Source organism: Phocoena sinus, chromosome 21, assembly GCF_008692025.1.
Source record: "Phocoena sinus isolate mPhoSin1 chromosome 21, mPhoSin1.pri, whole genome shotgun sequence".
NCBI classification, from domain to species: domain Eukaryota; kingdom Metazoa; phylum Chordata; class Mammalia; order Artiodactyla; family Phocoenidae; genus Phocoena; species Phocoena sinus.
The window spans coordinates 22,692,560-22,708,312 of record NC_045783.1 but is presented as its reverse complement, the minus strand read 5'-3'; the positions used below and the strand labels follow the sequence as shown (position 1 = coordinate 22,708,312).

Sequence of the window (15,753 nt, the reverse complement as noted above, 5' to 3'; positions counted from 1 at the left end):
GGCTCACATCCTCCTTTCCAAAGAACTTACCTAAACAGAACATTCATTTTTTAAAAAATTAATTTATTTTATTTATTTATTTTTGGCTGGGTTGGGTCTTCGTTGCTGCGTGTGGGCTTTCTCTAGTTGCGGTGAGTGGAGGTTACTCTTCGTTGCGGTGTGCCAGCTTCTCATTGCGGTGGCTTCTCTTGTTGCAGAGCATGGGCTCTAGGCGGGCAGGCTCAGTAGCTGTGGCTCACAGGCTCAGTAGCTGTGGCATACGGGCTTACTTGCTCCGCGGCATGTGGGATCTTCCCGGACCAGGGCTCGAACCCGTGTCCCCTGCATTGGCAGGCAGATTCTTAACCACTGCACTGCCAGGGAAGCCCAGAACATTCACTTTTTTCAAAAGAAACTTCTTTTTTTTAAAATAGTGAATAATATTTTATTTAGTCAGTTTTGTTTACAACTGAAACTCTAGGAATTCAAAATTATCCTCCTTGCCTGTGAGTTTCTTATAGACACCAGAAAATGTTTCAACCTCGTGTTCCACATTGTTCTGCTGTGCTTTATCCAAATGAACCTTTATGAGTCGGCTGCCATCCACTCTCTTGCCCACAATCTCACTAGGGAAAGCCAAGTCCTCCAGGATGGCGTCGTGCACGGCAGTCAGAATGCGGCTCCTGGGATGCTTTTGCTTATTTTTTGTATGGCTTTTTCGAGTTGGCTTAGGCAGAATTCTCCTCTGAGCAATAAAGACAACGTGCTTCCTGCTGAACTTCTTCTCCAACTCACGCACTAGCTGGACCTGGAGTTCCTGGAAAGGTTTCAGTTGCGGAACGGGAACAAAGATTATGATAGCTCTCCGACCACCACCAACTGCAATTTCCTTGGCAGCCGTGATGTTTAGCTTCCGCAGCTGGGCCTTGAGGTCCGGGTTCATCTCCAGCTGCAGGAGGGCCTGGAAGATGCCCAACTCATACTCGTCCAGCTTCTTGCTGTTGGGCTTCATTATCTTCACGCTGGAACTGAACGTGGCCTTGCTGACATCAGCAACCCTAAGCGCCCATGCAACCACGCTCAAGCATAGCAAAATCAAAAGAAACTTCTGACTGGAGAAAGCAGGGTGAAAGTCTCTGTTCGTGAGCAACCTCGACCCGCAGGCCACCTCTCGATTCTGATTTAATGTTCTTTCCTCTGTTGGTTCTAACACCGACCCTAGAGTCAAAGGTCATGATCAAAAGTCAGTTTTCCCACAGTGCCCTTCTGCAGCATTGAAATATTTAAATTCTTTTCTTTTCTAATAGAGCTATATTTTCCTCTCTGGTCAAGGAGCTATTAGAAAGTGTGTCAGTTGCAAAAAAGAAAATGCTAACTAATGTATCAATATTTAATTTAAGATTTTTGCATGAGATTTATTAGCAAAACTGGCCTTCTGTTTGTGAGTTCTGTGTGTGCATGATATACCATCAGTGTCAAATTTTGGCATCAGCGTTATGCTGGCTGTATAAGACGACGTTGGAAGCATTTATTTTCCTTACTCTAGAAAGGTTCTTAAAGTGTTAGAGTGACCTATTTCTTAAAGATTTAAAATAATTCATTTGTGAAATTATCTGGGTCTGCCATCTAGACAACTTCCCAACATCATATATGGTAATTCCTTAGGTCTTCCCATGTGTTTGCTTAGAACTGAGCATAAAGTTTTTTCAAAATTTCAGGGCTTCCCTGGTGGCGCAGTGGTTGAGAGTCCACCTGTCGATGCAGGGGACACGGGTTCATGCCCCGGTCCAGGAAGATCCCACATGCTGCGGAGCGGCTGCGCCCGTGAGCCATGGCCGCTGAGCCTGCGCGTCCGGAGCCTGTGCTCCGCAACGGGAGAGGCCACAGCAGTGAGAGGCCTGCGTACCGCAAAAAAAAAAAAAAAAATTCATCCATCTTTGTGTTATTTCCCCATTCTCCTTTCTAATTTTATGGACTTGTATTTTGTCCCTCAGTTTTGGGGGGGGTGGGATATTAATGGTTTATCTCTTTCATTTAAAACCATTAGACTTTGGATTCATTTTTTTTTCTGCCAAAAATCTATTTTTTTAAATTTATTCATTTCAACTCTCAACATAATGTCTTCCTTTTGCTTTCTGTAATTAGCTTGGGTTCTTTTTCAGACTTCTTGAGTTGAATAATCAATGCATTATTTGGATTATTTTTTATTTATTAATGTTAAGTGCTTAAACCTAACAATTTTCCTCTGAGCATTGCTTTAATCATATTCTTAGGTTATGAAGCACAGCTTTTAAATTTATTCATAATTATTATTATCTAGGTTTTCCGCTTAAATGGGCTGGGCTCTCTGCTCTGAATATCTACCTACTTTAAGTTTGGGGCTTGCCTCTCTTTTGCAGTGAGAAAGGCTGGGGGAGCGGGGGTCTTAGAACACACAGAGGGCTGGTTCTAGGGTTCCATCCTATGCCATCCACACATCCCCCGCCATTCTGAAACGACAAACTTTAGAATCCCACTACAGAAATGGCCCTTCTTTCTCCTGTGTCCTCTCCAGGAATTTAAACTTAATTGTTCCAAGTATAGCACCCCAGGTTGGGTTTTACAGAATTCTTTCACTTACTTTCAGAGATGTTAGCATCCTGCTTTGGATCTAAAGAGGGGATGCTTCATTACCCATTCAGTCAACGTTTGTCGCGTGTCAGGCTCTGGGCTGTTGCCGGCACCCTTGCTCCTGCTACTCTAGTTCAATTAGTGCCAAGTATTCTTCAGAATGGTTTGGGGATTATAGATATTATTTTCTGTATGTTCCAGGAAGAGAAAGGGACAGATAGCATTTTATTCCACCATCTTTTGTCAAATATGTCAGCAGTTAATTTGTTGACCAATACTAGTAACGTTTTTTAGAACTATGGGACTCATAGTCAACTTAAGCTTAATTTCCAAGTGACCAACCTTCAGGAATAGAAAAAGAATTCTCTTGACTTAAGCATTTCCCAAGCACTAACTGATCTTTCATCTCCTAAATAACATTCACCTTTATGCCTTTTACCTTCCATCAAGCAGCAGAGTTTATTGGCCTGATTTATCCTGCTGAAAACACGAGGCGGGGCTGGTAACAACGTGAGAGGGCTGAGTCCTGCCCTTGTCCAAGGAGAAAGCCCAAACTCCCAGCTCTTTGCAGACCTAACTTTGAATTTGAAAATGTGCCTAGCTTCTCTTGTTACTGCCCGAGGCTGTCTGCTGGGGTAGGGGAGAGCCTGGCAACAACAGCTAATGAGGAAGGTCAGAAGGCGTGTCAATAAGCCCATTGTCAGAACTTTTTTTTTCTTCAACCTGCACAAATTGGTCCACAGTGATACCCAGTAAGAGGGACCCTCAGTCCTCGGGTCACACAGTTCCTATGGCTCCCCTGGACAAGACCAACCCCAAAGAAGGAGATTCAAAACCTAATCATTAAAAAAATGGTATTTTAGTATTTAGGGAACAAATTAATAAGTCATACACACTTAAAAATTCATGAATTATTTCCTCTAGTGTAATAGCAATGCCCTTTCTTGATCCCTGAGTGAAAGGTGGTTATGGAAGTCTGACCAACAGTAAGGATGAAAAACAAATGCATTAAGATGTGGAAGAAGTTTATAGATATTACCCCACTGCCTATTTAATAAAATGCTTTCTTTTTAAGGAATAAAATATGTTTTTAATAAAAAAGAAGCTAATCATAAATCACACTGGAGGTTTTACATACAACCAGAAAATTGTCAGATGGAGTACAGTGTCTCTCAGGCAGACTTTTGCTCTGTGTTCCTGGTCTCCCTCATCCTGTGCTGGATGCCCTGAGCTTCCAGAGAGAGCTTGGAGACCAAGTCCAGCTCCGCTCTTGGAGAAACCAAAGGCAGTGCCAGGTGAGTGTGTAGGCACTTTTCAGCCACCTGCCTTATGTTACGATGCTTCAAAATGGCTTCAAGCCAGAAACCCACTCCATACACTGGCTCAGGCTTTTAAAATTAGAAAAAAAAAAATCCTCCTGCAGTAAGAGTTGGCAGGCTCTCCTTGAGGGGACGTGGCAGATGCCCTGTCTCCATACAGTTTTGGGGGATGTCGTATCTTTGAATTTAGCCTCTCTTCCTAGCCCCTTCTGAAAGAGGAGAGTGTCACCAAGTTATCTTCCAAGACAGATGACTCTTCTACTTATTTTTTCAAAGGAGTGGGTGGGAAATGGAGAAGAAGTGACCAGAGAGATGGTGGTGGGAATCCATGGTCTCTGAGGCACTCTGTGATTGTGTGGGGGGCAGAGCTGAAGCACAGGACAGTCGTGCATGGATAAGGACTTGACACAAAAGGCTGGGCGATCTAGAGCTGGCTTCTAGAAGATGCTTTCCTCTGGACCCAGCTCTCATAAGAGGCAAGATTCACTGAGCTGGTCAGGAAAGTAGCAGAATAGAGGTGATGGCAGCATTGAATGTTTCGCACCACAGGCCAGCCTAACCCTTCTGGAGAACCGACAGAGGCTCTGGGCTAAGAATGACCTCTTCTTCTAGAACTATCTTTGGAACCCTAAAGCTGACTTTCATCCTGAGGGTGTCTGTCAAACTCCAGTGGTCGGGCCACATGAGGAAAAAGCCTCCAGGAATCCCCTGGTGGTCCAGTGGTTAGAACTCAGAGCCTCCACTTCAGGGGGCACGGATTTGATCCCTGGTCTGGAAACTAAGATCCTACAAGCCGCTCGGTGGCACAGCCAAAAAAAAAAGAAAAAGAAAAAGGCTTGGGACCTCAGAAAGCACAGGATCTGGTAGAAGATCTTCACACAGTGAAGAGACCCAATATGTTATATTTTCGGTGTGGACATGAATTGGATATATGCTGTCCCTCCCCACTACCACCCAGACATCAAGGCAAACTGCTTTTCTCCAACCTTAGTACTTGGGTAAAGGAACAAACTCTCTGCCTTGGTTATTCATAAACACAAGGCTATTGTATAATTTTCCAACTTCAATCCACACTATCTGGGTAGTCCCAAAAAACTGAAGTACAGAATTCGTATAGAGTGCTGCTGGGTTGGAAGTAGTCCTAGACTCATGGAAAAGCAAGTCCTCTCAGATTTGCCTCAAAGAATTGCCATAGATAAAACTTTCGAAAAATATGAGCTCATCGCACAGATCACAAACTTCACAAAGACAGCAGATCCATAAGCATGATTCAGCTGAAAAAACAGACAAGGACGCAGCTTTCCAAAAGCTTCAGAGGGCTTCCCTGGTGGCGCAGTGGTTGGGGGTCCGCCTGACGATGCAGGGGACGCAGGTTCATGCCCCGGTCCGGGAAGATCCCACATGCCATGGAGTGGCTGGGCCCGTGAGCCATGGTCGCTGAGCCTGCGCGTCCGGAGCCTGTGCTCCGCAACGGGAGAGGCCACAGCAGTGAGAGGCCCACGTACCACAAAAAAAAAAATAAATAAAAAAAAATAATAATAATGCATTGTCAAATATAAAGATCAAGTAACGAAGTGTGAACATGATTCTAATTACTTTAAAAAAGATATAACATATTTATATCATATATGCACAGGTAAAGGATAAGGAGGAAATACACTCAAATATATGCAACAGAAACTCAGGATAGCAGGGTTGCAAGCATTTTTAGTCTTCTTTATACCTTTCTATATTCCTATAATGAATGTGGATTATTTTTATAGTCAGAAAAGAATGACAAAAAGAAAAGCAAGCGATACTTATAGAACTGATCATTTAACATGAAAAAGTATGTTAGAAGTGGGGACCAGTCTGCTCATGTTGTCTTACATAAGCATTATTGGGTTTCCCACTAGTGTCACAGCCTCACGGTCATGAACAACAAAAAGGAGACAAGGAATGTGCCCCTGACAAACTTGCCTCCTTTGCCAGGTGGCTCAAGCTGGCCTGTGCCTAGTTTTGTGATCTCCTGCAGCTCTCTGCTGTGCAACACGCAAGCTCATCCTCCTTTTCCTCTGAGACACAATGACACGATGTGGGGACAGAGGATTCAAAAGTCTATAATAAGCACTCAGTATTGGGTTCTTAAAAGAGTAACCCAAAATGCTCTGGGAACCTGAATGTTTCACAAGGCACATATGCAATTTCTTATGAAAGTTCCCTATTACCACGTTTCTTTTTGAGCTAAATTTGTTCTTTCTCTAGCTGGGCTTTCTACCAGAGAGAGAGAGAGAGAGAGAGAGAGAGAGAGAGGAAATGGCTTTTTCCATAAAGTCCCATGAGGGTGCTCTGATGACATTGGAAAAGCTTTTCCTCACTCATCTACTCACTGTTGACTTGTAAGATTATGTCTCCTCATCTTCAGAAGAGAGAATAATGCTGAATTCCTCTGAAGGCCTGAGATGAGAAATGATGTGTTGCTAGAAATGGTAATATCATGGAAATGTGGAATCTTCCATCAGTGTGGCTTTGAGTCCCTCCATCTATCCATCCATCCATCCATCCACCTATTCACCTGTCCATCCATCCACCTATCCATCCAATTTGTATAGAAACAATTATGCATCACGCATAGTACCAGCTGCTGCAGTGAAGGGAACAAGGTATAATCCTTGCCCTTGAGAACCTCATGAGCAAACAGAAAGAGGCACGTGCCGAGCTCACTGTGGTGCAGGTTACACCAAGTGCGAGTGTTTGCCATTTGCGAAATGCCAGGGAGGAGATAAGAGCGCAACTCATTTCGCCTGCCTTAGAGTGACTGATCCTCACACTGGGGATAAAACATGTAAGCCTAAGAAACAGTTATCTAACAAATCCCAGTGATATTCCCGTGAGTGACCTTGGACTCAGAGTTCAAGGAGAACAAGCTAAGGAAAGTGCCCTGCCTGTCCCAGAGATGTGCTGTCGCCACGCCCTCAGAAGCAACAAAAGTGTATTTCTGTGAAAATGTGCATCTCCTCTGCGAGTGGGCAAGTCTGCTGGCACATTTTTTTTTTTTTTTGCGGTGCGCGGGCCTCTCAGTGTCGTGGCCTCTCCCGTTGCGGAGCACAGGCTCCGGACACGCAGGCTCAGCCGCCATGGCTCACGGGCCCAGCCGCTCCGTGGCATGCGGGATCCTCCCGGACCGGGGCACGAACCCGTGTCCCCAACATCGGCAGGCGGACTCTCAACCACTGCGCCACCAGGGAAGCCCTGGCACATGTTTTTACAAGTTGTTTTCATCAGCTTCTCACCTGCTCAACTGAAATTCCCAGGCCTCACGAGACCCGTTGCTTAACCAGGGTAGAGCTTAGTTCCATGTAGGACTGACAGGGCTGGCATTTAAAGCAATCACAACAGCAGGTGGATGCCCTAAATGTCCCAGGAGCCCATTTTCCAGACCAGCACCGTCCAGCGGAACTTTCTACGCTGACAGGAATGCACTGTCAGATACTGTAGCCTCTCGCCCATATGGTGAGTGAGTTCTTAAAATGTGGCCAGTGAGACTGAAGAATGGAATTTTTCATTTTATCCTATTTTTAGTAAATTTGATTCAAATACCTTAATTTTAATTCATTCAAATTTAAATCATGGCTACTGTACTGAATAGCAGAGTTCTAGATCATGGTGCTGAAGGACACAGTGAGGTAAAGACTTTTCCTTGAGCGAACCGGCGCCCTGGGAATTCACAGAATCACTCAGCTCCCAAACCGGACCGTGGCTCTCAACAGCCAGACGGGCCCACGCCACGGAGTCCAACTTCTCATCTCTCTCCACCCCCAGAACCAACTGCAATCTAAAGGACTCACGGGACCGCTTAACCCAAATTCCATTAGCCTGAATCTTAACCCCCTGCTCCTTTTCTTTGCCAGTTCAAGATGTTTCATCAGAGTGAATGGAAAGATCAGGACACTTTCAACGGCACGTCAGTAGATCCTGGGATGGGGCCCAAAAGTATGAATTATGAAAAGCATGTCTAGGTAATTCTTCTGTGCTGCCAGATTTAGAAGCCTTGTTGCTTCATACCAGCAACAGAAACACAGTAGAGAATTTATCATAATGGGAGCATTTCCTCACACAAGTATTTATTGAGCAGAGGATATGAGCTAGGCTTTAGTGTAAGTTAGGGAAATAGCAGTGAACGAGACAGACAAGAGGGCTGTTACATACTCTTGCGTGGGGAGACAAAAATAAGTGTAAACAAATAAAAAGACAATTTCAAGAAGAGAGTGTTCATCAACATGCAGGAAAAGAGTGTAATGAGATAGAGAATGATGAGGTTTGGGAGCTGCTTTAAACCGAGGTGGGGGACATCCTCTCTTAGGAGGCGACAATAAAGCTGAGACTTGAACCATGCAGTTAATTATGCCACGGTCTGGGGGGAAAGCATTCCAGGCAGAAGGAACAGCAAGTGCAAAGACCCTGAGACAGGCACAAGTCAGGGCTGCCTGAGGTCTAGAATGAAGGCCAGTGTGATGAACCTAGAGAGCAAGCCAAGAATGGAGGCAAGGAAGATGGGGTCAGATCATGTAGACAGGGGTCAGATTACATATATGGCACGTGGCTTAAATTTTATTCTGTAATAGGGTTAGACACCATTAGCGAGATTTAAGCAACAGAGCAACATGCAGATTTACACTCTTAAGAAGTTATTTTGCCCATTAGGTAGAGAATGCAGTACAGTAGGGGAAGTGTGGACACCCAGAGAGAGGAGTTCTTGCTGCCGTCTAGGAGGAGATAATGATTTGGATGTGGTGAGATGTAATTAGATTGTGGGATATATTCTGAAGCTAGAGCAAATAGGACTATGGCACTCAACGTGGGATATAACTGAAAAAAAGGAGTCAAAGATAAACGATTCTTAGCTTTTGGATCTGAGAACTGGGTAGATGAAGGAGTCCTTTGCCTCACAACAGAATCTTGGGGGAGATCCCTCCAAAGAGGGATGCGAAGACATTTGATTTGAGGTGTCTATTAGACATCCAAGCAGAGATGTCATAGAGGCAGCTTCCTTAGGGGAAAGATGAGGACTCTGGAAAGATAGAGTTGAAAGTCATGAATATATAGATGGTATGAGATTAAAAGAGATTACTTGGAGAAAGAGTGGAGAGGAGAGGAACAAAGGGAAGAGAAGAGAAAACTCTGAAGGTTCAGCACCAGGGGAATCTAACATTAAGATGTCAGGCAGAAGAGAATGGAAAAAAGCAACAGTACGGTAGGTAGGATGAAAACCTAGAAAACATGGTATCCTGGAACCCTGGAGAAGAAAAAGTTTTAAGAAGGAGGGAGGGGGTCAACCGTGACAATAGCTGGTGGGAAGTTTTGTAAGAAGGAGCAGAGAACTGGCCTCTGGATTAAGTAAGTGGAGATCAGCGGTTCCCCTCTGAGAGAGTTGGGAATGAAGAAGCTGGTTGGGAGAGAATGGAGGGTGAGAAAATTAGAGACAGTGATAACCCATAACGTTTGAGGAGTTTTACTCTAAGGAGAAGCAGAGAGATGGGCCGTGGTTGGGCCGGAATATAGGTCAACGGAACGTTCGTTTGTTTTTGTTTTTAAGATGACCTATGTCAAGTCAGATGTACATGTCCACGAGGATAATCGTAGAGGACGAAAGCTTTTGAAGATGCAGAATGATGAGCCAGTCTCACTGCCCTCCGAGAAATCAGTCTGCGGCCATCTGGAGAACCCAGAGACCACTGCGTGTCTGAGTCATACGGTGAGAACTACGCCTGTGGACACTCTTGAGTTTCCGTGTATGAAAATAAAGGCTAATGTGAATTGGATTGGACAGTGGGAATGTGGCCACTAACAGCTTGACATCTCGGTCTTTTAACAACTCTGGGTGGTGATTCCATCAGTTGGCATGCATCTTACCACCCAGTGAGGCACTTATGATGCGGCCCCTGGAGGAGCTGGAGGCACTGGTTGACTCACCAAGCCACGTGCTCCCTTGAGCGTGCACCACACATACGGCAGTCCCCTTGGACTTGCCTCCGCCACTGCAACCGAGGGCCGATCCCCACCCCCACCCCCCAGATAGCGCGGACAGGGCTGGGCTTTAGAATCATTGCCCTACTCACCTGGGGTCCGCTTCCTTCACCCATGGCTGTCCTTTTCGCCCTTAACAAGTCTTCGCTTTCGGGCAGGAGACACTCAAGATGTCACAGGAACTTGGTATAGGAGAGCTGGCTCGTCAGTCTCTTCCTTTCTCGTGAATTGCTCAGCTGTAAGAAGTCAAGAGGAGATGTATGGGTGGAGATGGAACCAGGCACACTCCACCCATCGATATGGATACATTGCTACAGAGCCAGGTGTCTAAGAAGGTTTTTTTTTTTTTTTTTTTTTTTAAGGGATAGACTATTCCCGCTCTCCTCTCAAACCCCAAAGCACAGGCTTTTTTAATAAGGACCACCAAATACCTGGCAATGCCCATGATGGAACAAACTGCTACCCTCCAGGCTGAGGACAGAGTGGCAGTAGGCAATAGACCCAGATCCAGCTATGGAATCCAGTTTTGCAGGAAGCAGTACACGTTACTGTCTGCCTTGAGAGCTGAGGTCCACTTTATAAATGGCATCATGGCTGCATTCCCAGCCCACCCTGGGAACAACTGCCTAGGCCTTGCCATCGAAACACCGGTAATCCAAGTGGGTGAGTGCACACTCCCATACTGGGATGCCCAGGCTGAGAAGGGATGCTTCAATGCCACTCTAGAATAGCTTACAGGGCCACAATGCTCAGTGCCATCTGTGATTAAAATGGAGTTTGCTTACTCAAAACAGAGAGCTTTGGTGATTGCTGTTACCCTAGGAAGCCATCTGGGCAAATACTAAAAAGCACAGCTGTGCGGTGCCCTGCAGTGTAACTGCCTTCTCTTTGGTTTCACATGAGCTTGTGTTTGAATGAGAGCGCTCTGGTGGCCACTGGGGGACAACAGAAAGAAAGATCAGATATCACCATGTAAGCATTAAATAACTTGCGACACCCGGAAATGACACTGAAGCAAGATGTCAAAGGAAGAGCCCTGTGCTGGCAGGTTCTGGGCTGAAATCTTGATGGGCTTTTGTTTTTCCTATTTTTGAGGGACCTGAGGATGAACATTACTATAGAATTGTAGAGCAGTTGACGTAATAATTTATAATCGACACCGACTGAAATAGTGATTTGCCCATGGTGTGTGACTAATAATAGAATATTTATGTGATGCCCGTCACACTAACAGTTACGAGAGGGAAAGAGCCTGACAAGGACAGGACATTTAAATCAGAAGGAACCACACAGAAGCAGGAGGCTCTGGAAGGGTGCATCCGGCCTCCCTATGTTCTCACCAACATGGATTCTCACGTACCCCTCCAGTGAGAATTTAGCCCCCGGAGTGCAAAACCTCATCCTCTTGGTTGACCAGGACACCTAGGAAAAAGGCTCAGCAAAGTGAAGTAGGTGGAGTGACATCCTGCTTGCAGGGCAGAAATCTCAGAGGGTGTGTAAAGCGTTCTCAGGGCAGGAAGAAAGGTTATATGTGCCTGGGGGCTTGCTCAGCTAATGCAGTCAGCTACTCTGGAACTTCTAAATGACCCTGCTTAAGCAGCCCTTGCGTGTCCCTGGGGGCACCAGATGTGGAAGAAATCTTGGAGCTGGTTTCAGCAGCTGCCCTGTGCTTTGTCTTCCCTTTCTCTCCTGTGACTCAGGCCCACATGAGTGCCCCTACCTTCCTGAGGCAGAAAGGTCCTTCGAACAGCAGTCTTAAACAATAGAAATTTATTCTCTCACAGTGCTGGAGGCCAGCAATCTGGAATTAAGGTGTCAGCAGGGCCATTTATCCTCCAAAAGCCCAAGGGGAGGAGCCTTCCTTGCCTCTGAGCACTTCAGCTTCTGGTGGCTCCTGGCTTTCCTTGGCTTGTGGCTGATCTCTGCCTCCGTCTTCCCATGGCTGTACTTGCTCTGCATCTGTGTCCAAACCTCCCTCTCCTTTCTCTTATAAAGACACCAGTCATTGGATGTAGGGCCTTCCCTTAAATCGAGGATGATCTCATCTCAAGATCCTTAACTAATTACATCTGCAAAGACCTTATTTGCACATCAGGTCACATTCTGAGGTTCCAGATGGACATGAATTTGGGAGGGGACACTATTCAACTCACCACATCAGGGAACATATAAGTTAGTAACAGGGATGAGACAAATAGCTGTCAACTAGAATACAAGGTAGAGTATGAGCTCTGGAGGACACTGGTGGTGAGTGACGGCTATGCAAAGGAGGGAATATTCCCATTCAGCAGACCTGGAGGAAACAGTGGATAAAGTCATTGGAAAGATAAGCCTTGAAGGATGATTTTGTAAGCTGGGGCATTTCTGGAAGAGGAAAAGCCCGCGTACAAAAACAGACAAGAGAAGGAGAGGCTGTGCAGTGAACATGGGATTCTGCTTACTGTTCTATTTTGAAGAATCATCATTGGCCACTTTATACGTGACCCTGCACCTTGATTACAAGCACCCAGTACAGCGCTTTGCACATTTCAGAGAGCTGGTTGATATTTGGTGACTGATAACATGGGAAAGTTTAACTCTGCTTCTCCCACTCATTCTCAAATTGCTAAGCTAACCTTTGTGGTCATACACCTTATCCTTCACCAACAGGCACTAAATAATACAATCAATGTAACGATTAATTACTTAATTCAAATAAACAGCTAATTAAAGCCAAGTCTACAAGGGTAACATGGTCCTAATTACTAAGCTGGCTAATTGTTTCCCATATTCCTGGAACAAATTCCTACTTCATTGTCCTTCTTTCATGCAACAAATTGATGGTTTACAATGTGCAGGGCACCGACTAGGGAAATCAGTAACGAGGAGCACGGAACGGCCCCTGCTCTGTGCTGTTCACAGGACACGTCACCCAAATGCCTACACGCCACCTGCCGGTGACCACAACGCGAAGTCACATTTCCTTTCATACCCAAGTTATGATGACTCTGTTCCTACCTGCCAACTTACCAAGGGTCTCCTTCAACAAGTATTCCCGAACAGTCATGAGGTTGCCCACCTTGGTTTGTGAATTGGCCCTTCCTGTCCTTTGCTAACTGTTCACTCAGGGGGACAGAAACTCAGGCCAGCGGTCTCAGCCTGACTCCTAACTGCTGCTTCCAGACCACCCTGCCTGAGTGAGGAGGGGCCCGGGGCCACTGCCAGCCGCGCCGGGGTCGTCCTAGCTTTCTGTGGGGATTGCCCTCTGCTCCCAGGGCCCCGCTCTCCCAGGCAGGGTCCCGTCTCTGTTTAGCATCTGAGGTGCTTCACCTTCGCAGAACGCGAGGGATTTCACTAGCCACTTGCTCCAACTTCCTCATTTTACAGAGATTAAACAATTTTTTTCCAAAACCATACACATGACTATTTAATTTTATGGATGCCATTATCAATCTGCTGTATTAGGATCCTAAGGCTGCTGTGACAGAGTGCCACAAACCGAGCAGCTTCAGCAACAGAAACACATTGTCTCACAGTTCTAGAGACTAGAGGCCTGAGGTCAAGGTAAGGGCAGGTTTGTGTCCTGCTGAGGGCTGCGAGGGAGCATCTGCTCTTGCCTCCACCCCAGCTTCTGGTGTTTGCCTGGCATCCTTGGCGTTCCTTGGCCTGTAGAAGCATCATCCCAGTCTCCACCTTCATCTTCACATGGCATTCACCCCGTGTGCACGTCTGTCTCCAAATTTCCCCCTTTTTAAGGATACCAGTCATATTAGATTAGGGGTCCACCCTCCTCCACTAGGATCCCATCTTATTACTTCTGCAATGACCCTGTTTCTAAACAAGGTCATATTCTGAGATACTGGGGGTTAGGACTTCGGTGTATGAATCTGGAAGGGTAGGGACACGATTCAACCCATAACATCTGTCCTCACTCACATCAAAGCGTGCAGCTTGGTGGGGATTCATCTCTACATGCGATTGGAGTCTGTCAAGACAAAGGATCATGAGCTCCCGGAAGCAGGCACAACTGTTTTTGGCTGACGTGATCTGTGTTTACCTTAAAACATATGTTGACTTTCCAAACTCCATCTTACTGTCTCCAAAACTACTTTGCCTCAGAAGTGTTCAATAGGGTCTCATCAGGGTGGATGCCTCTCAGGAAACCCAGGGTGTTTAAGCGTGATGGGTGCCTCGGAACCTCCCAGCCCTTATAGGGGAATAGCCAATGCCAGCACACTCTGTGGTTGCCCACAGTTATTCCAGCCTTCCAGTCAGAGCCTCCTCCAGCAGCCGTCGACATTTATTTAGAAACTAATTGTGCTGCGGTTTGGGACATGAAATGGAAAAAGATGGGTTCACATTGCAATCCATCTTGGAATGAAATGGCTGTTGTGGCTCCAGCGGAAAATTGTTCCATTAAGTCAAAGGCAAACCTCAATTCGAAGGACAGAAAGGCCAGAGCCTCGAGATGAGGGTCTCTGTGTTTCAGAAGCACCACTGCATTTTAATAGCACCGCAGACCTCATAACGCTCGGGTCCTGCCGCCTGTAGAAATACTTTACTCTCCCTCCCTTTCCCTAAACAGTTAATTCTCAGTTATCCACAAGCATTTTAACCACAGCAGCATTCTAGTCTCAGACTGTTGGACCCTCCTCTTCTAAGAAAGCTATGTCTTCCTTTCTAACATTTGGACTGTCCCCATCCTTTGAACTCTACTGCATGTAGAATCTGGACCCCTCATTCAACAACCAGCAGAAAACCTTATAGAACACCTGTTTTACTGCACACACATACCTGGGAGCCTTTTAGAAATGCAGACTCTTGGGCTCCACTCCAGACCTACTGAATCAAAATCTGCATTTTAAGATGTCCCCATGAGCAGAATGCATCTGCTCTCCCAGGGTGAGGGCTGGGTGCAGACCCTCAATAGATAATTGTCAAACCAGTGAATGGTTGCGTATCTCTGGGGCACATACTCCGTCCTCTCTCAGCTGACCACCATTAGGGGTCATAGAATGCAAACTACTATTAACATTAATTATTCATCTCCCCAGACTCACTTAGTTCTCTGCCAAACAATCAGTATTTTGATATAACACGTGGTCCATCCGAATTTCTGAGTGAAACATAAATATTTGCTTGATTTTCTGCTGTTTTGCATTCTCTGTGTCATTGTTTTAACAACCCTACAAGGATTGTCAAAGTTAATTCAAACTTTTTACAGTTTTTAAGTTGAGGGTTAGAGAATGCTGACCCTGAAAAGGAACGTCAGGATCACTGAGGTCAACCTCTTCACTTGACAGATGAGGACACCAAGTCACGGTCAACTCACGGCCTTAGTTAGGCAAGTTTACCTACACCTTTGGTCCTGCGCGTTCTAGACACAGGACACCGAATCGTGCTACCCTGGGCTGGCTGGGATGTTGTACAAGGCGTTTGGCCTGGTAACTTCTCACCATCTAACCAGATCGAGAGGACTGCAAACCGAACAAAATTTCTTCTGCTCTATCCTACTCTCGAAGCTCTTCCCAGAGCTCACTGGTGCAGACTGGGAGAGGAGAGAAGAGGAAATGAGAGTCCTTATCACTGTCTTCACTCTCAGAATAAAAATGCTACTAAGGTGTCTGCAAACTATCCCAAGTACAAGGGACCCGTGCAAGGGGGAGAATTCTGGAGACATCCAGAAACGCTGAGAGGCTCACCACCTCCAGTTTCACTCAGTTCTTTGAGAAATAACCAGACATCAGAGGTGGCTTTCCTCTCCATCTTCTGTTTTTTTTTTTTTTTTTGCGGTACGCTGGCCTCTCACTGTTGCGGCCTCTCCCGTTGCGGAGCACAGGCTCCGGACGCGCAGGCTCAG

The 15,753-nt window shown here is 45.9% G+C and overlaps 1 protein-coding gene across 1 annotated transcript; it reads right to left on the bottom strand.

Annotated features, from left to right (window-relative positions):
- Positions 1-442: 442 nt before the first annotated feature.
- LOC116746698 (40S ribosomal protein S7-like) lies at positions 443-12,960 on the bottom strand. Its single transcript, XM_032618293.1, has 2 exons — positions 12,924-12,960; positions 443-1,197 (listed from the first exon to the last, which is right to left on the bottom strand). Exons 1-2 carry the CDS (start codon positions 12,958-12,960, stop codon positions 443-445), a joined length of 792 nt encoding a protein of 263 aa, XP_032474184.1.
- Between the last annotated feature and the right edge of the window lie 2,793 nt (positions 12,961-15,753).